The sequence below is a fragment of the Heloderma suspectum genome, chromosome 2 (genome assembly GCF_057233095.1).
Source record: "Heloderma suspectum isolate Gila_16-S chromosome 2, 16-S_ref, whole genome shotgun sequence".
In the NCBI taxonomy this organism is placed as follows: Eukaryota; Metazoa; Chordata; class Lepidosauria; order Squamata; family Helodermatidae; genus Heloderma; species Heloderma suspectum.
The window spans coordinates 202,516,986-202,541,721 of record NC_139459.1 but is presented as its reverse complement, the minus strand read 5'-3'; the positions used below and the strand labels follow the sequence as shown (position 1 = coordinate 202,541,721).

General features: G+C 42.8%; 1 protein-coding gene across 8 annotated transcripts in view; it reads left to right on the top strand.

The window, feature by feature from the left end:
- TEX2 (testis expressed 2) overlaps positions 1–24,736 on the top strand; it is a 99,904-nt gene that overhangs the window by 47,670 nt on the left and 27,498 nt on the right. For all 8 annotated transcript variants that reach the window (XM_084837400.1, XM_084837392.1, XM_084837397.1 and 5 more), the window contains 5 exons: positions 4,348–5,975; positions 17,938–18,138; positions 19,468–19,807; positions 22,006–22,253; positions 23,599–23,742. In XM_084837400.1, the coding sequence (XP_084693526.1) occupies positions 4,348–5,975; positions 17,938–18,138; positions 19,468–19,807; positions 22,006–22,253; positions 23,599–23,742 (2,561 nt within the window). The remainder of the gene's footprint in view (positions 1–4,347; positions 5,976–17,937; positions 18,139–19,467; positions 19,808–22,005; positions 22,254–23,598; positions 23,743–24,736) is intronic.

Genomic DNA, 24,736 nt, shown 5'->3' with positions numbered 1-24,736 from the left:
AGGGGTTGATTGGATATATATTGGGAAAGCTGGTCAGTTAGGTATCCTGGTCTTGAGTCATTTAGGGCTTTGTATGTCAACAACAAAAGCTTGAACATGGCTTGGTAGCTAATAGGCAGTTTGAACCTGAAGTTCTAATTGACAGATACCAGGGAATGTGTAATAGCATTTTCTATTTAACACCACAGTCCTATAGGTGTCTACTCAGAATTGAGTTCTATTTGAGTTCAGTGGGGCTTACTCCCAGCAGCCTTTATAAAAGAGATAATGAATCCAAGAAGGACTTTGTTTATACTTTGCCAAATGCTTTGGGAAGATTAGCCATTGCATGTAAGTGCTACTACCCTTACATACATTGTTTAGTTTCTTTATGCATAGCATATAAGGGGTCTGTTGTATGTTTGTAATGCAGTTTTAAGAATCGTGTGTGCGAATTATTCTGATCTCATTGGAGCTGTTTGGACTTCTACATATGTTTTCATACTAGCACTTGGCCTTGTGTGCGCATGCCCCATAATTAAATAACCAGGATGTATTCATACTGTGTTCCAGGATATCCTCCTGCTTTAGTTAATGTTAACTTACTGTAATTACATCCTCTGTTTTACTGGAAGGGAAAGCAGTAGTATGATGTGCTTACTGTGGCTTCTGAAGGCCACTTTTAAAAGTAGATCTGTAAAAACAATAATTCAAATAATAAACTTCCTCAGGCTTCAGCAGAGAAATGTATGTATGATGTACTGATGATGGTTTTACAAAATAGCCATTAGTTTCATAGTAGTACTCACAATGCCAATGTGCCTGTTTAGATGTCTTAATTCAGATTTGTTAATTCAGATTTGTAATGTGGCCGTAAATGCAAAAATATGCTACATTCCAGGCAACCACAGGGTGGTTCATGGTTTTTTTCCCCCCATTTAGAATAAAAATTGGGTTGGCAATATCATGTGGACCACCACCACAGGATAACAGTGCCTTCTCTTGCTTTTTCTAAAGATGCTTTTCAGATAAATTCTGTGTTTAAGAAGTTCTGATGAATTCTGTTTGACAGTTTGATTATGGCACCTTTCACAGCTCCTGAAAATAATTTAGTTACTAAGGTGACAAACCAGCTGTCTTGACAATTGAGGTAATCTCTGCTTTGCTATCCTCCCTCTCCCCCACCCCGACCCCCATTTCCCCAAGGCAACACTTGTCATGTTTTCTGGCTATTTTAGCAGGTGGCCTAGATTCCTAAAACTACTGTAAAAAGGTCAGAATTCTTAAATATGTTGAAAATATAAACCTGTGTTCACTGGCTGCATGGCAATAACAGGGAGAGTCTCCCTGTGTTATGACCTAGCCTGTGGTTTGTCTGCTATATGCCTCTGCTGCCATGTACAGGACTTGGCTGTTGGTGGGACACCACAGACATGGTCTTTGAAGTATTTGCAAGCATAAACCTAAAATCTATGCACAGGAGCAGATAAGTGTGACTGGCTTACTACAAGCAGGCAGCCAACGGAGTAGGCTTTTCCTGCAGCTCCCATCTGCCCATGTGTTAATGTGAGCAGACTTGCTACTGACTTTTTACTCTGAAAAAATCTCTCAAGTCTTAATGCATTGCAGAGAGAGACTGCATTCTCGTATTCCAGTACAGTTGTTCTGTCCTCTAAGAGAACTCTGCTAGATTAAGCCAAGGCTCCAACATTCTGTTTCCAGTCTTGGCCAAGCAGATGTGCCTGTGTATGGCAGGGTCCCCCAACCTGGTGCCCTCCAGGTGGGATTACAACTCCCACCATCCCCATCTGCACGACCATCAGGCTTGCTGGCTGGGATTGATGGGAGTTAGGGTCCAAAACAGCTGGAGGGCACCAGATTGGGGAAGGCTGGTGTGGAAGTTGAAAGGCAAATTCAAGAGGGTTAAATCTCTCCAAAGCTTGCGGGCGGTGGGGGTGTGTGCTCAAAACTACAATAACAGAAACTCAGCTACTGCAGGTCAGGAAAGGTACCACCAAGTCCAAGTGTTCACCAGCATGGTTAATGAGCAGTGTCAAGGAAGCTATTGGAGAAAAGAACGCTCCCTTTGGGCAAAAAAATAGCAGTTTTGCCCAAACAAGAACAAAAAGGAACACAAACCAGCACAAAAGAAATGCAAGAAGACATTAAGGAATTCACTACTACAAGATGTAGCGATGGCCACCAGCTTGGGTGGCTTTAAAAGGGGATTAGACAAATTCATGGAGGATAAGGTTGGGGAGACATAAGTGGGGGGGTGCTGTTGCCCTTATGTCCTGCTTGTGGGCTTCCCATAGGCATGTGGTTGGCCATAACGGAAACAGTATGCTAGACTAGATGGGGCTTTGGTCTGATCTAGCAGAGCTCTTATGTTCTTATGAGTCCCTCTACCAACCCCCAACCCCCCATCAATAGATGCACCTGACTGCAATATGTGAATATGACCTTGGGAAGTTAGTCATTCTCTATAGCACTATTCTCTCTGAAGCAAAACACGTTCTACAGCAGTAGTTTCTAGCAAGGTAGCCTTGTTCTATTATGTGGTTGTTTTGATCTAGAAAGGAGAATTTCTGGTACTAGCAGTGTCTGGCTGGCATGAAAACACTTTTGTACTGAAGAGCTCTGCAATCTAATTTGATATTCACTTTACCAAAGGCAATTAGCATCCTGGCATAATCCATTACCCTGGAATGCAAAGCACCCAGTCCTCTGCTCTGTAGTTTGCTCTGACAAATAATGTAAGGTTTGGATAGATTCATAGTGGTTTGACTGTGCGTGTTCACGCACAAATATAAGCTCTTCCAAAGTATTATTCTGTAAAAGATTAATATTCAGTTGGAGGGACTGAGAATCTATGATTTATGAAATCCCAGTCCTCCCCATTAATAACTATAATTGCTTGCCATTATAATCACTGGAGTGCACATTATCATTACAATAATTATCCTGATTGGCTGTAACTTGACAAATCAGTTGGAGAGGCAAATAATAATACTATATCCATCATCTCATACAGGTCTCACTGTTTACAACATGGAAACTTGGTTCATGGTAGAATTGTTACTTGTGTGGCATTAACTTTGCACAACTGCTTTATTATCTGTAGAATACAGACCAGTGAGTTCGTCAGTCTCGGACTACTTTCTGCTCCTTCTTCCCTTTGCCCCACCATTGCATTTGCACACACAGGTAGTGATCCAAAGATCCAGTTCACCACGTAGGTTCTGGTTTTGAGCTCATTTTGCACAGAGCTTGTGCAAGGGCTTGAACATCCATACGTTGCACATGGCAATATCTGTTCTTCAACTTCTGTCTCCTTGGATCCAAACCATAGCTTTCTTAAAGTTTTTCAGTGTGCAGATTTTGTATGTTAAACAATCAGCATGCCAATTAACTTTAGTGATCACTCTACAACCATCCAGCTCCTTTCACGTGTGCACGTCTGTGCGTACTCCTTTGCAAATGCTTCTTCACAGTAATTCAGAACAGTACCTCCGTACATGTATTCAAACATGCTCTTATGAGTAGTTGCATGTTTCAATATCCTCTCCATGTGATGGCTACTTATCTGCCCATTTCCTTCCTTGTCTTCTCTCTCTTTCTCCTTCCTGCCCCAAGTTTAACAATAGGAAGAAAACTTTCAGGCAGGTCCAAAGGGGCTAAAAAAATAAGCCTCAGCTCTTGTAGCAAACATTTATTTAATTTTAATTTAATGTAATTCTATTCTATTTTATTTGTGCATTTATGTATTTATCTATTTTTTATTTATTTTATTTATTTATAGCATCTTAACCTCACTCTTCAGCCAAAGAAGGCTTCCAGAGTAGCTTACAAAGATCAATAATAAGACAGTCTCTGCCTGCACACTTACAATCTAAAAGACATCAGACAAAAGGAAAAGGGATTGAGAGGAAGAAAAACAAGCAAAATTCAGACACCAGTTCTTAGTTTCCAAGTTCTTATAGGTATTCTTTCTGGCAGGGAAGGGCAAAACAAACTCCCTGCTGAGATTCTTTCTCTGGCCAATGTATGGGGCCAAGCTGGTCTCCCCTGTGGCAAGATGTTATTCCTGGGAGGCAGTGGGTGCAGCCTCCTAGTGTTCTCTGGCCTATGGATGGGGCCAGAGTCTGAACTCCCAGGGATGAGACCTCTTCGTCTCCACTAACTATCTTCTGGCTTTCTAGTATTTTTCATCAGCTGAAGTCTGAGTGATGTCACAGGTTTGTACTTCTTCAGGCCAATTTAGCCCTTTATAGATCTACATTTATTTTCATGTGTGGCATTCAAAGGTTTGTGAACCAAAACTCTTTCTTCCTCAGTCTGATTTTATGTTTGGCTTTCTGTTAACAGACCCTGGTACATCTCTGGGACCTGCAATGACAAGCTTGAACATTAGCCATGCAGAGAAAACCAGTGAAATGTCTTCAAAGCAGCCAACACCAAAAGTGCAGGTTCAGCGATCTGTTTCCCGAGAAACCATCACCATTCATTTCTCGGCGCTTGGGGAGGAGGAGGAGGAGGCGGAGGAAGAAGAGTTCAAGGAGTCTCCTATCGAGGCCTTGGATGACCAAAGCATTGTAACTGCACTTGAAGCCAAGGAAGACCTGTGCTTTGATCATGGTGACCACAACTCTTCTGGTCCCACTACCTCTCTTAATATGGCTGCATCTCTGCTCACCTCCTTTCCCACAATCACTCCAACTGTAAAGCCGTTGGAGTCTCAAGTATTCAGTGCAGTGCCATTAGCTCTCTCCCCTTCCTCACATTTGTGTCATGCCCCTAGTCCATCAGGTGTGGCGTTGCCTTCAGAACTGAGAACTAGCCTGTTGACTTCTCCATTGCCCTCCCCCTCCAAGTCGCTCGTCTTGTCCAGCACGCCATCCACTGTTACTAGCTCAAAGCCTTTCATGAGTGTAGTTAAGTCCCTTTCAACAGACATCGAACCAAAAGAGCCCACTCCACCCACGAGACATAGACAGTTAATGAAAACCCTGGTGAAGTCTCTGTCCACAGACACTTCGAAACAGGAGTCCGAAACGGTGTCGTACAAGCCGCCTGACTCCAAACTGAACTTGCACCTGTTCAAACAGTTCACCCAGCCTCGGAGCACAGGTGGTGATTCCAAAACTGCTCCCTCATCCCCCTTAACATCTCCTTCAGATACTCGCTCCTTTTTTAAAGTACCTGAAATGGAGGCCAAAATCGAGGACACAAAAAGACGCCTTTCAGAAGTGATTTATGAGCCTTTCCAGCTCCTCAGTAAAATAATGGGTGATGAGAGCAGTAGCCACAGGCCAAAAGCCTTATCTTCAAGTGCTTCAGAATTGTCCAATCTCTCCAGCTTGAATGGCCATTTGGAAAGCAATAACAACTACAGCATTAAGGAGGAAGAATGTGATTCTGAAGGGGACTTCTATGGCAGTGACTCCAATGTAAACAAGAGTACTAAACAACCCCAAACAGCTGAAGAACATGCAAGAGAGGCTGAAAGTAGAAGCTCCCCATTGTTAAGCACAAAGGACTCAAATTCAAAGGCTTCCCTGGTACTGGAAAGATGTTCTCTGTCTGCCTTGGCAAGCAAAGAAGATGAGGAGTTCTGTGAACTGTATTCTGAGGACTTCTGTTTGATCGAGGACGACAAACCTGACAAACAGTTGGAAAGTGCACTGAAGATGGAAATGCCTGAGGAAAGTTCTACACCTTTCAGCAGTGCAGGTGACATTGAATTATATGTGCCGCAGCCTCAACTTCCAATGAAGACTTTGTACTTTCTCACCGTGTCGATCTATGCTTACCTTATACTCCCTCTCCCTAGTTACTTCAATGGGCTCTTCTTGGGAGTTGCCATTGGATTTATGATTGCTATCTGTTTGATTTGGCTTCTTACACCAAGTGCTAGGTATAACAGGTTACATAAAAATTGGAACAAGCAGCTGAATACAGAACCTCTGGACATCAGAGAACCGGAAATATTGAAGGTGAGTTACTGCTTTGCTTTTTGAACTTTCACAGATGTACACACAATCCTCACATAATAAACGTACTTCAAGCCACCAGGGGTGGAGGTGGAATTAATGTCATACTCAGCAGTGTGGTAAGATGTAGATTGATTCCAATTTCTATTGCAATAGATGCACAATAAAGCACTAGTTACAGTTGCTTCATCACTTGCTTAGGTTACCAGTCAAGCTATAACGGGTTGAGTTAATTGTTCTTTTCCAGTGCAATTTGTAATGTTATCTTGGAGTGGCTACTTATCTGAAACATTAATGAGGTGGTCAGTTGACTGCTTTACTGCATCTCTGTTGCAGCCCAGATCAGACCAAGTGGAATCAGCCCTCAGTTAAATTGTAATGGAGTTGCGTAATACAATTTGATCTGAGCACACGTGCTTGGGAGGCAGGGTTGATCTAGTAATGTACAAATGGATTTACTACATGGAGAACCTCAGACCCGGGGGCCAAATCTGGCCTGCCTGGGGTCCCAGTGTGGCCCTCCAGGGTCCCCTGTATGGCCATGTCCCCTTCCCAGAGCCCCACCCCCTTTCCCATGACCACCCATTATTTAGTGATTTCCCAGCTTTCATGCAGTTTCTTCCCATTTTAAAAGGCTGAAATGCATCTCCTAAGGCTTAGTTACTGGCAGTAGGAGATTTAAGCTACAGTATGCTGGTATTTTGGCCACACCTCTTTTGCCTTCAGCCCTGCCCATCACTGGAATGCAGTCCCTGAGAGCTCTCTGAATTCAGCTTCAAAAAGGTTCAGTGCCCCTGATCTAGACAGTGACGTTATGCTTTAGAATGGGTAGCTTCAAGCACTTCCAAGTATTGGGAAACTCCTAAAACTTTGGGTCCCAGTATGGGTAAAAATTCCTTCCAAATATCTAAAAGTTTGCATTGGAATCTGCATCATAGTGTGGAGAAAACAATTTACAGAATCTCCTCCTGCAAATGGATTTTTATGGGGCAGAACTCTTAACATTCTCTCTCTATGATGACCAAGGTCTTCTGCCATTGGGCTACAAGAGACCAGCCTGAAATTCCCCAATACATTTATAAAACGGAGTGTACAACTCTTTCCAACTCTTTCTAGAAATCAGTGAACTGAGCCAGCTGAAAGGCTGTGTAACATTTTTTTGCAGTTGGTTAAGCACAAGGCCAACTATGCTAAAGCAAATGGACGCCTAGTGTATGAGGATTAACTGGAAAATCTGACCTGTAGCAGTTATGGCCAATAAGGGAGTATTGTAACTCAAATCATGAAGTTCACTTAATAGTCTTATGCCAAATGTGACCTCCTCCAACCTCTGAGACAATTGCTCTTTAGATTGTGTTCGGTTATTAACATGGTGAGAACCTTCTGTGAAGGATTTTTGCACACACACCCCTCCTTGGACTTACCAGCAAAAATCTTGTACTAATCTCTTTCTCAAACCTGTGACTGAAATCTTCCACAGTGTAATCAACATTGTATATCTAAATGAATAAATGTATTGAGTACTTCCAAAATGGTCTTGCATTTTAAATAGCCCTCCCTCCTTCCGTCTGATATTGCTGTTTTTGTATACTCAGATTTCTTCCTGTGGCTTTTTTAGTGCAAAGGCTCTGCAGCAGCAGCACTCCTGTGGATTGTTTATCAACCTCCTTCTTGCAATTGACCTTGGCTCTCCCACAAGTCATCTTGAACTCAAGCGCTTTTTGCAGGGGACACTGCCTCCAGTGAGCTCCATCTCTCTTCTTGATGCAGGATGCTAAAATGCACTTCTACCCTCAACATAGTGCTAACTCCCTGGCACCCTTTTTTGGTCTTCTTGCACTTTCTGTCGTCTTTTCCCTCCTGCTTAGCAAACTTTTGTGTGGCTTTTGTTGTCTTGTCCTTCCCCTCCTACCTATCCTACGTGTCTGAGTTGAAACAAAATGGCAGGTCAAGACTTTCTGCCTTAATGCTTGAGTTTTTCAGCTGAATAATTGGGTGGTCCAGTTTGCAACCAGCTGGAACGCAAACAAACTTGAAAAGAGACTGTCTGGGATACTCATGTAGTTACTGTCTCTTTGCTACTATTTCCAGTATTAAAGCTGCAACCCTTTTACATGTGTTGCATTTTTAAGGGATGGTTTAAGGGTGGCCAGGGGTCTTTTACAGAGACAGACCTCAATTTGAAGGGCTGCCAGGGTCTTCTATTTGAAGGGCTCTCCTGTCCAGTTCTGGATTAAAGATAAAGAACCATCAGAACTGTTGCCCATCCACAGTGAGCCGCAGGCTCAACAGGCAGCCATACAGGTCACCTCTTTGCTATCTTCCACACTATGGTGAGATGTACTGTCTTTCTATCTAAATTATAATTATTGTTTCTAAAAGTGCATATATATGCAAGTATTATGCAAACCACTGTCCTGGTTTGTCCTCTTTTTTGGTGATATGTTTTTGGTGATTTGTAAGTAACCTCAGCTTCCGCTTCTAAACTATCTCATGTTCGCTTTGCATGTTACAAAATCCATACGCAGACTGCAGATGTAGGAATTAATAGGGTGTACTGCATATAGAATGGTAACATGATGGCATAGTTTGCAGCATATATATGTGCTGGGAAGCTGTATGGGTTCCACACTGGCAGTGGAATGTTTACTTCTAGTTCTGGAACAGGAAGATAATTGCTCAGGTTAGATGAGGTGGAGCTATCAAGAATTCGTATTTGCATTTGGAAGAGACCAGTGAAGAAAGACAGTAGAGGGACAGCAGAAGGACAGTGTAGAATGAGGAAGTATAACTTCCTATCCTTTCTGATGTGCTGCTACTATGGCAGGTACAGGTTAATGGCAAACGTATGGAGCTAGGAAAATTGTGGATGGTTGCAACATGTTCATGTAATTATACCCACATGTTCACAGTTGACTTTCTTATGGGAAAAGTACTTGTTTAAATTTATCTTTAATAACTACTGTTCTTTTCATGCTGAAGGATTGTGCAAGCAAAGGAATGAGCTTAATTTTGTGTACTGGAGTGAAATGCTAGTGTTCTTAACTTATGAAGAGGCTTATCCTTTTTTTTTCCCGTCAGAGGAATTTTGTAGTGCTGCCTAGGATTTGGTTTTTAAGAGGGTTTTTACAATTGCATATGTGGCAATCACACAATGTAATACATTGTTCAGTTTTCCATATGTTTATGTGATAAAGTCTGTGGCTTAAATTTGCTGCTGTTGCCAGGCAAAACGTTCTGGCCACAGAGTGTTTGCTTTAAAAGTGTTCGATGAAGCTTAGCATCCAAACCAGTGTGGTGTCTTACTGATGCATCTGAACTTCTATCAATCTTTGGGAATGAAATTATGGTTGGTAATGGCGGGGGTGAGGGGGTGCTGTTCATATTTGACCCAGCATCTTGCTGTTCTAAGGACCAGCCCGACTGATTGATTGATTGATTGCATTTCTATCCTGCCTTTTTTCCTCTTGCAAGGAACCCAAGGCGGCTTACATTATCCTCCTCCTCCTCCATTTTATCCTCACAACAACAGCCCTGTGAGGTGGGTTGGGCTGAGAGTCTGTGACTGGCCCAAAGTCACCCAGTGAGCTTCCATGGCCGAGTGGGGACTAGAACCTGGTTCTTCCGGCTCCCAGTCCAACACTCTCGCCACTGCACCACACTGGCTCTCAGCCCTAGTGCCGCTTCAGGATGCTAGAGGGCAGGGAGTGGCAACAAGATGTGGAAGGATGCTGCTGTGTATGCCACATGGCCTGCCCTGTGCCCCGAAGCTAGTCCTTAGGTGTGCTGCCCTTGGGTGTGCAAGTAAGCAGGGGGGACTTGGTATTTTTTATTTATGCTGTTAATAGGGCATCCTGTTACAGAAGTTCTCTGTTAAAACAAGTTAAAATAATCACAGTTACAATAAAAATAGAACAAAATTCAGCATATACAATACAACTACAAAGTTAAAAAATATACCACTTTAAAAAGGAGCAGGAAAACGCAACTCTGCAGCATTAAGTAAAACCAACACACAAAGCAGAGGAATAAAAATTCACAAGATCTAACTCACTACCACAAGATAGCTTTAAAAGGGGATTAGACAAATTCATGAAGGATAAGGCTATCAATGGCTACTATACTACTTCTAGGACGAAAAGCAGTATGCCTCTGAACACCAGTGGCTGGGGAACAGTGTGAAAGAGCTATTACCCTCACATCCTGCTTCTAGGCTGCCCAGAGACATCTGTTTGGCCACTTCAGGAAACAGGATTCTGGACTTGATACATGTTTGGTTTGGTTTGGTCAAGCAGGGCTGCTGTTAAAATGATCATTTGAGGGCCAAATGAGATATTTCTATCCCGCCTTTCTGTCAAAAATGGTGCTCAAGAGGGCTAACACATTCCTGACCTGGCCATTTATAGAATGGAGTGGGTGGGGCTTAATTTTAACATGAAAAGGGGCATGCGGGTGAAGCGAACTGAACTCTTTCCCAAACTTACTGCCCTGCACTCTTGTCAACCCTGGTGCTTTTATCCCAGGCCAGCTCATTTCTGCTATAGGAAACAAGCTGGGAGAAAAGTGCCCAAAGCAACTGAGGGAGAGGATTTGATTCTGCTCTCCTATGTGTGCCTTTTGTTGTTAAAATTTATCCCCACCCTCTGCTCTTATGTGAACAGGACAGGCATTACAAATACATGTAGCTGCCTCTATGATATCTTGTTTGGCCCTGAGTTGCAGCTTAGATGCACTTAATGCTAGACATCCTTTGTCACATCTGTGTCACTTATTATCCTGTTTGGATTTGCATAATAGATTTATACTTGGTGTCTCCTTGAGCAGATTTATTGGCGGTTTATGTGTTGCTCAGTACGATTCATGTGTTCAAGTATCCATGGGGAGTAAGCCACACACACTAGAACAGTATACTTACTGCTAGGTGCTATACAGTGTTGTCTTAAGTGCAGTGATAGAGAAACATGAGACACCATAATATTATTATAGATCAATATAACCAATTAAACCACAGTTTCAAATCTGTGCTTTTCTAGGCCAGAGTGAAATGCAGTGGTCTTTTGAGATTAACTCAGTATATCTATAGGCTGTATCAAAGTAAAAACACAAGTGATTTTTGTTACTGTCTATCATAAACAAACAAAGCAAAACAGTTTTTACAAGAGTAATAATAGCAAAGTTAGTTTTTAACAGTATACAAACTAATAAAATTTGTGAAACACACACATTCAGTGGGTATTCAGTGACTGTTTTAAAATAATGTTACAATGCTTTTAATTCCAGGAAGAGAGCTTGCTAATCTGTTACAGAAAACATAAAAATGGGTCCTGTGGTACCTTAAAGTCTAACAAGATTTATTGTGGCATAAACATACATGCAGTAGAACAGCATCCCCCAACTTGGTACCCTCCAGATGTTTGGGACTACAACTCCCAGCATTACTGACTGTTGGCCATGCTGGTTAGGGCTAGTGGAAGTCCAGAACATCTGGAGGGCATCAGCTTGGGGAAGGCTGGACTAGAGTATGTGATGAAGTGGACCCTAGTCACATGGAATCGTTTGTCACAAAACCAGTAGTGTTTAAAGTGCCACAGGGCTCCTCTTGTACATGCCTTCATTATGTCTTTGATTTAATCTGAACTGCAGAAATATGACAAATGCTAGATAGACCAATGCTCTGACTCGGTCTAAGGTAGTTTCCTATGTTTCAAGCATTTCACCTTAGACATGAAATTTGTTCCCTTCCCTAACTCACATACTCAGATATTTAGATGGATGTCTAATGTACACATGTACATGTCTGCTGCAGGAACACTGGTGCAAAGCCAGTGTAGGATTTATAATATATGGAGCTCTCCTTCACCCCATGTATTATGTTCAGGAATGGGGGTGTTTAATTTAAAACAGACTTTTGAGAGTCAGGTGTGTACATCAATTAGCCATGTAGCCCAATTTATCCCAACCACACAAAACATGTAGTAGTACTCTGCATGTACCACAAATACCTCCCAGAGGTTTAGGCTTTTTATCTCTGAATTTCACTTCTCACACGAAGTGAAATTTGAATTGTATTACTAATTTATGTTCCAGATTTTGGGTTCTGGGACTAGAACCTAACATTAAACATGAAGCAGTGTTTTGGTCTTAGTTGCATAAGCGGAGAGCCAGCACAGCACTATGTGAAGCATAGCAAATTTAAAAATTGTAAACATGCATAAAAAAGTGGAAGGATTGTAATATGTGTTTTATCTTTCAAAATTACTTGAGCAATGTTGCAATGTTTACGTAACGTTTCTTTAAAATGTTTGTGTTACACAAACGCCATGACTTGCATAAGAACAGAAAAGCCCTGTTGGATCAGACCAGAGTCCATCTAGTCCAGCATCCTGAAAGTGTGAGAGAGCCAGTGTGGTGTAGTGGCAAGAGTGGCAAGAGTGTTGGACTGGGAGCTGGGAGATCCGGGCTCTAGTCCCCACTTGGCCATGGAAGCTCACTGGATGACTTTGGGCCAGTCACAGACTCTCAGCCCAACCCACCTCACAGGGTTGTTGTTGTGAGGATAAAATGGAGAGGAGGAGGATAATGTAAGCCGCCTTGGGTTCCTTGCAAGAGGAAAAAAGGCGGGGTATAAATGCAATAAATAAATAAAATAAATAAAAGAGACACAGAGGAAGTTTTTAAGTGACAGACTAATTGTTTTACTGTAAGGATCTTTCAGTGACTTGTAGCCAAAGAAGAAGCTTAGTTCTGGAAGGAATGTGACTTGGGTATTGGCAGACCCTAGTTCTACTCTTGAAACTTGCTGTCAGTAATTGGGCAAACGGCCTAGCAGTGCCAGTGCCAGGGTTGCTGGGCCCCTTGGCAAGGTGCCCTCTAGTGGGCCTCCCTAATGGGCCCCCACAGCTTATCTGGAGGCCAGTGGGGAATGGCTGATGCGGAATCAGTGCGGTTCCAGCTGTTCAATATTCTCTCAGCCGGTCCCTCTAAAGAGAAGCATCAGACGAGGCACCCTCATTTTCCCTTTCTGCAATGCCTTTGGGCCCTGCTCCCAAAGTGCACTTCAGGGGTGGGACCCAGGGGCTTTGGGGATAAGGAAGATAGTGTGCTAGCCGCAACCCGCCTGGCCCTGTGCTTCCCTTTATAACACTGGGCCATTAACAAAATGGGGAGTAGAGATGTGAATGCCTGGAAAAAAACAAGAAAAAAAGGGGGGACCAGAAAAAAAACATTTTTCCAGAGGGTTTCCAGGGACTTCTAGGAAATTGTGGGGGGTAGAACATTTTTTCTGTTTTATTTCCTAGTTTTTCCCCTAGGCCTTCACATCCCTAGTGGGGAGGTTTCAGCTGTGGTGGGCCCTTGCCTCACTGTGCCACCTTTTTATATACATAATTGAGATAGACGTAGGGTGTTGTGCTCTTAGGAAACTTCTTGCTTTAGCCCAATGTATGATTAGGGTTACTGGCTACTGTATTTCTAGAGTGCCTTCACATGCAGTTTTGTAGTGGTTTCCCCCTGATTTCCTCCAATGAGTATATGATACTGAGAGAAATTTTACGTCTGTGCTCTAGGGATGCAGCAAGGAAAGAACAGTATGAATCATGATCACTTGTGTGTGTGCGTAGCTCCTGAGCCAGCAACGCATACGGCCAAAAAAGTTGTGCTGCCCGTCTTAGTCCCTTGTAATGAGGTAGGGAAGTGATACTTCCCAGCTATTTGCCTATGGGAGGGCAGAGGAAGTCACAATATTGGGGTCTAATATTGGCTCTTCCAGTGATAGTATCAAACAGATTACTGTCCAACTACCTTTGAGGTGTGTGCAAGACAAACTCATCAGGGTCTAAAGCAGGTGCTTGTGGTTATCTGACATAATGCATATTTATCTGATTTGGATACTAGCATTTTTCTTGCTGAAAGACAATGTGCTTTCCTTTTATGAAGTCTGTTTGAGCTTGTTTGGCTATTTGAGCACAATACCTAACCCCACTTAAGCCTCCTTGACCACAGTTAAGCATTGCAGATGCATCAGTATTGAACAGAAAGGTTGGTGGGGGAGGAGGGAGGTTCCTTGGCTGCTGCCGAGTGCCTCTGCCCAGCAGTACCTAAGCAAACATGATTTCCACCTCCCTTTCCATTAGGAAAGGTTGGAGTGGGGCTTCCTTAGTAGTAAGGGCAGGAGTCTTGATGGCCACTGCTTTGGGCTTGGCTAGCAAGGTCAGCCCTGAATTATTAGACCCCCATTTCACATGGTTTGCCCGGAGTGTATTGGTCTAGATTAGAATCTGGACAGGGCTACATCCTTGAATGCTCTCCCAGATCAAAATGTCCCTGGCAGTGGAAGCTAGCCTAGTGGAGAGAGTGGTTCACATTCAGAGCACGGGGAAGCATTCAGACATGTGAACCCAGGAAGACTTTGCCATAAACCTCTGAATATAGAGATTGGGTCAAGATGCTAAATATAATAAATGATGCTGATATATAAAATGATACCAAATTTATTTATTAGATTTGTATACTGCCCAACTGGCAAATGTCCCCGGGGCAGTTTGCAATCATAAAACCAAACAATAACAACAACAACAAATACAACAATAAAAGTATCAAAATAATACAACATTAAACATTAAAAACACTAAACTATTATATTTTAAAATTATGAAAATGTTAACTTGCAATTTACCCCTCCTTTCTCTTTTGCTCTACTGTGAATCTATATAGCAGTACCCTCCGTACTCGATTGAGTCAGAGATTGGTTTACTTCTGCTTTTTTTATTTCATTTTACTGTATTTTGTATAGTTCAAAGGTTTTTCTTAAATGTTTTCAGAAATAATTGTATAATATTAATCTTGGAATCATAGGGGCTGTTCATACAACATGCTAACCCACACTCAGTAGTTGACTGTGGGTTGTTTTGAACTGTGGATTGTTTGTTGAACCGTGGGTTAGCATGTTGTCTGAATGCAGTATGTTTTCTGCAGGTTGGGTTATAGTGTTGTCTGAATGCAGCCAGGGTGGCTTGTTAACCATGTAGTGTGGCTTGTCAGCTACCCTGAACAACCGAACAACAAACCATGGGTTCTCAAGGTGGTTTGTTCGAGAAAATAAGCCACACTGCATAGTTAACAAGCCACCCTGGCTGCATTCAGACAACATGCTAACCCACGGTTCAGCAAACAACCCACAGTTCTAAACAACCCACACTCAACCACTGAGTGTGGGTTAAAGTGTTGTGTGAACCACAGAGTTGGAAGGGACTTGGAGATCATCTAGTCAAGGGGTCCTCATGATTTGTTTTATTTCTTAAGGTGTTTTAATTATGTTTAATGGAGAGGTTGGCATGATGCAAGGTGAAGTTCTGCCCTTCTGCTCTGTCTTTATTTGGGTGCAAAAGAGTGGTTTTATGTTTTGGAGTTCAGACCCCGCCTCTGACTTATACTTAGATTTTTGGGCAGGTTACTTTTCTTTTAGTCATTCCAGTTTGTTTTCTGGGAAATGAGTGTTTTGTGAACATCCATGCGCACCATGGCAGCCATTTTCTGAATGGGCAAGCCCCTACCCTGTGGCAGCCATTTTACGAGAGTGCTCACGACACTTTCTCAAAATTGCAAATGTGCCCACTGACCTTAAAAGAGTGGGGACCCCTGTTCTAGTCCAACCCTGTGCTCAGTACAAGGTCTGCAAAGCTGGATGCAACTACAGCATCTCAGACAGCCATCCAGACTTTGCTTAAATACCTCCAGCACTGTGTAGCCCACCACATCCCAAGGCAGTCTGTTACACAGTCAAGCAGCTCTTACCATAAGGACATTTTCTTCATGTTCAGCCAAAATCTGCTTCCCTGCAATTTCCATTCATTGGTTTTAGTCCTTGCCTTCTGGGGCAATGGAGAACAAGCCTGCTTCATCTTCAGTGTGATAGCTCTTTGGATATTAAGACTGCTATCGTGTCTCTCCTTAATCTTTCCTTCTCCAGGCTAAACATGCCCAGTGTTTTCAACCATTCCTTAAACAGTTGGGCATGCATAGCTTGGCAAAGAGAAGAGAGACACGTTTATTTCAGTGGGGTGGGGAGAGGAACTTACCACTTTCTTTTAAACAGCCCAGGCACTGCTTGTTGATGCAGGCTAGCAGAGTTGAAAACAGTCATGAATAATGTAGGGAAAACTGCTGTTTATGGATATTGTTCATTTGTAGCTGGATGGGAAGGATGTTATATGATGGCTGAAGCACTGGACTTGGATTGAAGAGACCTGAGAGATTTTTAGCTAAAGGTTCTGATTTCCCCCCACCCCCAAATGGTGTAAATGCAACGCATGTGTATTGAACGTGCCAAAAGTAACGAAGGTGCTATTTTTCTGCTAGTGAAATAAATAAATGAGTGGGATGGAATTCTGATAGGGTTAGACTGACAGAGCTTAATCCGGTTACTTTAACCATAAAACCGGAGCCAGCGGGTGTAATACATCAGTAGAACAGCATGCGGTTCTTCTAAATGGAAAGAAAGGCAGGAATACTGAAAAAGAGCAACTGGAGGCTGGTCTGAATCATGTTTGTGCGTGACTGCCTCAAATGTAACCTCTTGCAGAAAATCGTTACTTTTCAGTGCTAGTTTCATTTCCTACTATAGAGTGGCGTGATGTTATGGGATTGTTTCTGTTCCTGCCAATAAGTGCATTTTGTCTTAATGTTGCACCTGTGATAGCTTGTAATGGCCTGATGATGCCCTCATGTGACGTGATCTAAGGCCTGCAGTGTACACAAGAGCTTCATGCATACAAAGGCTGGTTTGTTCTCTTCTGTAGGCATGGAAATGTGCCAAGTGTTGGGTAATGGGGAATCATCCCAGTGCTTGCATGGAGCAGTCCTCAGTACTTAGAAGATTATATAGGCCGACCTTCTTCAACTTGGCATCCTCCAGATGTGTTGGACTACAACACATAGTCCAGCTATGTTCCAGCCGGCTGTGGAATGCTGGGAGTTCTAGTCCAACATATTTGGAGAACACCATTTTGGAGAAAGCACACACAGCAGAGACCCCTGCTGAGCTTTACATCATACAGTAGCAGCTACGGAAGGGCTTCAGAACATGTCAGAATGACAAGGCCCGTGTTGTGATGTTGATCACATGCTTTCTGTGAAGTTTGAAAAGGAGATGAGGGGATGAAAGTGCCTGGGGTAAGGCTCCTGGGTGTGTTGGTTGTCAGGAATTCGTGGAGACTTTTCCCTCTAGTTTGCTTCTTGGCCACACACTGACTTATTATTTATTAATTTATTCATTACATTTATATCCTGCCTTTTTTCCTTAAGGAGCCCAAGGCAGCGTACATAACTCTCCTCCCCTCCATTTTATCTTCACAATAACAAGCCTGTGAGGAAGGTTGGGCTGAGGATCTGTGACTGGCCCAAAGTCACCCAGTGAGCTTCCATGGCCAAGTGGGGACTAGAATGCGGATTTCTCAACTACCGTTCCAACACTCTAGCTGCTACACCACACTGGCTCACACTGACTTGTGTGCAGGGCTAGCAGGGACGAGTCTCAGTGAGACATTTTATATCGCTCTTACCTACCTTTTACATCCTTCATTCCATTTAAGTCTGATCAGGCTAATTGCCTCAGTCCTTTATTTTTTTCCTCCGGCCCCATCGTTAATAGTTCGCTTAGAAAGCCCTGTATCACTTAGTTCCGTCTGGGTTCTAGTGCCTGCCTAGACTTGGTTATTCTCCAGCTCTGCATGCCTAAACATATCTCTCCTTCAAATGTTAGAGAAGAGATATGGTTGATGTACAGGGACCAGTTACTCCTGAAACTTGTGAGGTCCGCACCATGCAATATCTTCTTCTAGGGGTAGAAGATAGCTTGAACTTATTCTGTTGGTGATTCACTTAGGCTTATAGTGGTTGATATTTCTAACTGTTCTTGGGAACCATTGCGAATGAAGTATCGCCTTTTAATAATGTGTGTGTTCTCTAGGGGTGGATGAATGAGATCCATAACTATGATCCGGAAACATACCATGCTACATTGACTCACTCTGTCTTTGTGAGACTTGAAGGAAGTACCCTGAGACTTTCAAAACCCAACAAAAATATTTCCAGAAGGGCTATTTACAATGAAGCCAAGCCTGAAGTCATCTACATTAGCCAGAAAATTTATGATCTTACGGACAGCAAGGTAAGCTCCAATTAATATTTATTGGTAAATCCCATATAGTGATGGAGTGTTTATTTTTAAATTGTTTAATCTGTTGCAGTGTTTTGATATGAAAGTGACAGAACTAGCCATTATGAATGACACGGACTGTTGCCAATATATAATCCCTGTGTTTTGCTTGCCCCATCCATTTGCCCCATCATATTTATGGATTCTCTGAGTGTGATATAATTATGCTGAGAGTTACTCCGCCCACCAAATGTGGCAGCCAGTTGTATGGAGTGGAGGCAGGGAAGTCATATGTTCAGTATCCCGGTGTATTAGGGGGGAGCAAGACACATGAGGATGCTGTTTCCACTGGTATCCCTCCCCTAATATCTAGTTCTTCCCTGACTGGGTTTTTAACAAAGCACCTTTCTCCCCACGTACAAATGGCTAAAATGTATTCTCATTCTTGCCCTGCCGCACATTTTGGTACTAACTGTTTCTCTCTCTGTACTACTGTTCCAGTGTTTGGTCTTGAATGCTAAACCATGTATATAAGCAGGAAAAATGGTTTAAAAATCAAGACTAAAACTATAGGACACTTCAGACCAGTAGGGTTGCATGATTTAATGAGTGAGTATGAAGCCACAGGTGGTAGTTATTCAGCGTTAACTAACAGGGTACAGGAGTCTGGTCTCCTATATGTGGTATCAGACTTCTTTCCCCGAGTGAGATTTAATTTATGGACTGTAATTGTTTTGTTTTGAAGGAAGAGTAATGTATTAGACAATATATTAGCCTGCTCGTGTTAAAGTGCACAGGGACCCATCTCAGCTAGCCCTGGATACTTAAGGTTATTTTGAAAACATCCAGTGGCATCGTACAAGTAAATAATGAGCAGAGGGTGTTTGTCATTATAATAGGACTTTGCAATTAGAGATAGCGTCATATGTTGGAATTGGAGGGGGTGGTGAGTTGACTTCCCCAGCTTGGAAAAACTACACCATTACAAGATGAGCCAGCTCCTGTCCCCTGAAATTTGCTTCTGCTTATAACTGGCTCCTCTTAAGCACTAGCTGCTCTCAGTGTTCCCTACTGCTGGTTTCCCAAACAGATCGTGTTGCAGGGGAGGAAAAGTAGCAGCAGCAGGGGATGCTGGGGGGCTGATGGTTTTTCCAAGCTGTTAGAAAACTCTTGGAAGAGGCCTGAGCTTTCTCTGAGAGAGTGCAGAAAGACCAGCTCCTGTTCCAAATTATTATGGGTGGCAGTCTTTGCAACTGATTATATATTTGGTTAATGCATACTATTCTGTATTCCCTTCCAAGTGGGGTCAGACATGAAACTGACTTACACCTTCTTTTCCAGATTCATCTGGTCCCCAAAAGTTTGGCTCGAAAACGAATCTGGAATAAAAAGTATCCTATTTGCATTGAGCTTGGGAGACAAGATGACTTCATGGCTAAAGCCCAGGCTGATAAAGAGAGTCCAGAAGAGAAGCCACCTGCCGAAAAAGTAGACCTAAGCAGTGAAGAATCCAGGAAACAATCTCAGGATGGAACAAAGTTCATTACTCAGAAGGACCAAGTACTTTATCTCTTTGGAAGGACTGGTAGGGAGAAGGAGGAATGGTTTAGGAGATTCCTTCTGGCTTCCAGATTGAAATCTGAAGGAAAAAAGCCAATTGCTGTGTGTGGAAACAAGCCAGGTAGGAACCCGTTCTCTCATTTTATTAAGACTTCTTGTAGTGGGCTCAAAAAATCAGCTTATTAAAGATTAATTGGAGTTGCATATTCCAGAAGGAACACCGGGTATTCTGTTAAATGTTAAACAGAACATGTCTACATTGCAATCCGAACTCCTCCTAGAGTCATTTTACATTTTAAAACCATTTTTAACAACCCACATTTTTATATCCTGCCATATGTAGGTTGCTGCATTGAGTAGTCGTGGGGCTTATAGTAGGGATAGGTAAAAAGTAGATCTCCAGATGTTTGGGACTTCAACTCCCAGAAGCCCCTGCCAGCATGGGCAGTGGTCAGGAATGCTGGGAGTTGAAGCCCCAAACATCTGGAGATCTACTTTCTGCCTACCCCTGGCTTAAAGTATTTGTTAGTACTTTTCTACTTTCATTGCCGTTAAACAATATTTCCTAAAGGTGCAATATAAAGTAGTGTTTGACCTTCAGCAAATGTTGTATGAACTAGTAGTCCATGTGAAATCCATACTAGTACTAGCCCAACAATCAAAATGTAAAAGGTTGTCTGTGAAGGGACTTTAAAAAGTTTGGATATTCAGTTTTGAAGTATTTAGTAGGGTAATCGCTTCGAGAATTCCTTCTGATCTTTTCTTTTTTAAGCTGTATCGTCTTGTGGAACATGCCATTATTGCTTTAGAATGGTCAGATATATGTCATTCTCTCGTCAGAAGAATATTTAGGAAAAATAAGAGCCCAGCTGAAGGCATCCTAATCACTCAAACGGACATGAATCTAAGTGTTCTAAAGTTATATTGGCAAGAAGGAGAAGATTTAACTGGCTGAAATCTGTGATTCTAAAATCTAATGTGGCAAGCTGCCATTAATATTTAATAAGCCCTTTTATCTCATCCTTCCTCTCCTATTACGAATTCTGCCCCCCCTTTAGAATGCTAGTGGAACAAAATGTTTTTGGTGGCTCGTGACCTGCCAGGATGCTTAAGTTAGCTCTGATACAATATAGCAATATAGATGCTATACTGTATAATCTAGAAACTGGACCATAATTGAACCTTTGAGCACAGAGGGTTGATTACAATGGTGTTGTTCCGCTGACAGAAGCGGCTTTGTCAGCGGAACCAGGAGGGGGGCAATCCTGCCCCCTTGCACACTTTCAGAATTTGCTCAGGAGGGCTGGGCAACCCACATGCCTGACATTGGATTTAACCTGTACCATGGCAATTACATAGCACTTGAATCAGGGAAGAGTAGACAGCTTTTTGCCAGAAGTCATGGGAAGTTGGCTGGGGATGTGTATAACTTTCTCTCCATGATGTCTGGGTAGATAACCCTGCTTAGACCTGACAGGAACCCTGTTTCCATTGTATGGTGTCGTTCCTTAGCATACCAGGATTTATTTATTTATTATGTTTATATCCCGCCTTTTTTCCTCGGTAAGGAAGCCAAGGCGGTGTACATTATCCTCCTCCTCTCCATTTTATCCTCACAACAACAACCCTGTGAGGTGGGTTGGGCTGAGAGTCTGTGACTGGCCCAAAGTCACCCAGTGAGCTTCCATAGCCGAGTGGAGACTAGAACCCGGATCTCCTGGCTCCAGTCCAACACTCTAGCCATTACACCACACTGGCTCTACACTACAACACTCTAGTCACACTACACCACACTTTGCAGCCTTGGCTGCCTTTCTCTGGAATTTTCTGTGTTCTATTCATCCTTAGGGTTTTATTCCAAAGAAGAGTTGCTTCTTGCATTTACCACAATATACCTTGCTAATTAAGAATATGTACTTTTTAACTCTTGAAAAGGATTTACCGGTAGCCAGTTTAGTTAACATTTGCCTTGGGGCACTGTCAGGCATAGGTGTGTGAAAATTCAAATCTATTTCACTGATGAATTAATAAAAACACATCTATGGGAACTGGCTAAGTGAGAGAGTGATGTCTCCAATTACATGTACGGCTACATTAAAGACAAATTCTAAGGTATAGCAATCTTGGAATATATTGTATTCACTTCCGCAATGGGTAGATAAAACCAAATGTATGCTTCTTGTCTTGCCATACTAACAACCTTACAGTCATTGCATCTCACTAGAGTATTAGCATCTTAAACTTCTGGCTTTCACGGTCATTGAATTTCGTATTTGATTACTTATTAATGACTGAGGTTTCCCCCCCACCTGCATTTAGGATTCTTGCCAGCACACAGTAGATCCAATAGCCAGTCTGGAATTCTTACACACAGCCGTAGCAGCAGCAAAGGAAGCACAGAAGAAATTCTCTTGCAGCCAAAGCAGAAGGAACTGGCAGCCAGCTTGAGACAAAAAATGTTTCTGGACTATAATGTGTATATGACAAAGTGCATTCCACAAGAACACACAAGCCCCATAGCTAGTCCAGTTCAAAGTGCTGACAGCAGCCCTACAGCTGTGAAGAAGGTGAAGTATATGGTTTAACTATTTTGTCTTTAAATATTATGGTTGCCCTATTGTGTCAAGAGGTTTCTCTTCTCGCTACCGGTAGTGTGGTGTCGGGAAGGGTATATCTTCCATGGGCTTTGCAGAGCGCTGCCCACTTTGTCAACATTTTCTGTCTACTTTTTCTGTTTACTGGTTTCCATAGTATATTGCCTCAGCAATGAATACTCTATTTAATTTACTTATTAAATATGGCTTACCCATCAACAGATATAACAGGAGGTTCTCCATCCCTGCTTTAAGTCCTTTCTTCCTAGTCCTCATACACATATGGGCCTGGCCTAGCTTCCTGGGCCTTATCCAATGTTGTCCTGAGAATGATGCTGCCTTTTTCCCAATAATAAAAATACATGTAGTCAACAAGAACTGCACCATCTCCTGGTCCACCAGAGTAGCAGCAAGAGTTACAGAGTGTTCAAACTGTGAAGTCTTACGCTATTCAAGATCGCAATTGGATTTCAATTAACACCCACAGGCCAACTCATAAATATCATTTTAAAAACTTTATCTCCATACCCTGCAGAGGGACCTGCTTCTCAAAGACCTTGCCCTTGCTCCTCCTAAAAGCAGTGCCCTCAAACGGATGCTCCCATCTTTGAACATTTCAAAAGAAGGGCCACATTGGATCAGACTAAGGCCTATCAAGTCCATCATTCTGTTTCTATTCTGTGGCCAACCAGATGCCCACAGGAAGCCCACAAGCAGGACAGAATGCAATTGCACCCTCCTGCTAGGGTTCCCCAGCAACTGGCATACAAAGGCGTGCTGCCTCTAGCATTTCCCCTTCTGCAACCAGCTGGCTGCCATCTCCTGCCGCTTGTGCCTAGTGCTGTTAAAAGTGGCCCAAATCTGGCAGTCCCACCGGATCTGCCAACCGTCTAGGCTTCCTGATTTCCAGTCTTGTTGGTAGGCTGCAGTTGGGGGCTGACAGTGACTGGGATGTTCAGTAGCAGACTGTGATAGTAAATGCACATATCCTTCCCCTGACTTCCTGATGATGCTCTTTCCTCTGCTGGCTTCTATCTCCTGCCACTGGTTAGCTCTTCTCCATTTGCTAAAATGACCCCTTGCTCTCAAATAGAGGACTGTTGACATTGGGAAATATTTTTGAATAATGCACATGAAATGCTTAAGTTTAACATGCTGGTAGGTAGATAAAATTATATCATTTTTATAAACAGGTTCTTGCTAGTCTGTTAAGTGTGCTATGCAGTTTCCTTGGTAGATAGTAGCCAAGGTGAAATGGTGTAACTTCAGCAGAATTGGGACAGTTACTAAAAGTGGAAAAACCTTTCTTTCCCGCCAGTTGCCAGATGTCAGTTGTGAAGACGAGGAGCAGGAAGCTTGGGTAAATGCTTTGCTTGGGAGAATCTTTTGGGATTTCCTGGGAGAAAAATACTGGTCTGATATGGTCTCCAAGAAGATACAAATGAAGCTCAGCAAAATAAAGGTATGATCTCTTTCCCAAGTGTCTCTCTTTTTAATTCTTTCACACAGAATAAAATGCCTAGCTCCAGGCCGTGTGGCTGGAAGATGTTCCCTTGCCCTTTGGTGCCAGGGCCCTTTGTGTTTTTTCCAACTTGTTTTCCCTTGAACGATGCAGTTACTTGGCCCTTCGTGTAGTTATTTACCACAGCTGATTCCCAATCTAAAAGACATGATGCGAAAGGAAAAGGGACTGGAGCAGGGAAGAAACCTGGGCACTAGTTCTTAGTTGCAAAGTTCTTCTAGTGACCAGCTGGAATAGAAATGGTTCAAGAAGAGGAGGAGCCAAATGTTGCTGGTCTTCCAGCAGATCCAATGGAGGGGCCCTGCTTCCAGTAGAGGCTGGTGGCTCTGATGTCATGTTGCTGTGAACCTGCTCTGGGTTTCAGTCAGAACTTTAAGAAACTATCCATAGTGCTGCACCCTATCCCCAAAAGTGGGTTGGGCACCTTGGATAGCTCCTTTAGAGTTCTGATTGAAACCCAGAGTGGATCCACAGCCCCACTGAAATAGGAGCCACCAGCCTCCGCTGCCTGCTTCCCATCTTTCGCTTGCCTCAGCCTGATGTTAGGTGAGAGCTGATGGAGGGAGGAGCCTGTGTGAGTTGGCTTCTTAGCCAAACCGATGGTGGCCCTGCTTCCCTTCTATCTCTCTCCCCAGCCTTGAGAGCCCAAAGTAGTCAGTTTTTTGATAGTGCAAATAACATTTTGTCCCTCTATCTTAGCCTGCAAACAGTAATGACCTATATATTTGTGTGTGGCTGATGGATAATGCATCTGTTGGCTTGAAATGTGCAATTCTGCCCACAAAGGCACCACCCCTAACACAGCAGAAGCTTTTCCTGCATTCACTGTTTATCACCATTGAGTGATGAATGCACTTTGGTCCAATTTATTTTATTTTATTTATTAAATTTATTAATCGCCCATCTGGCTGGTCACCCAGCCACTCTGGGTGAT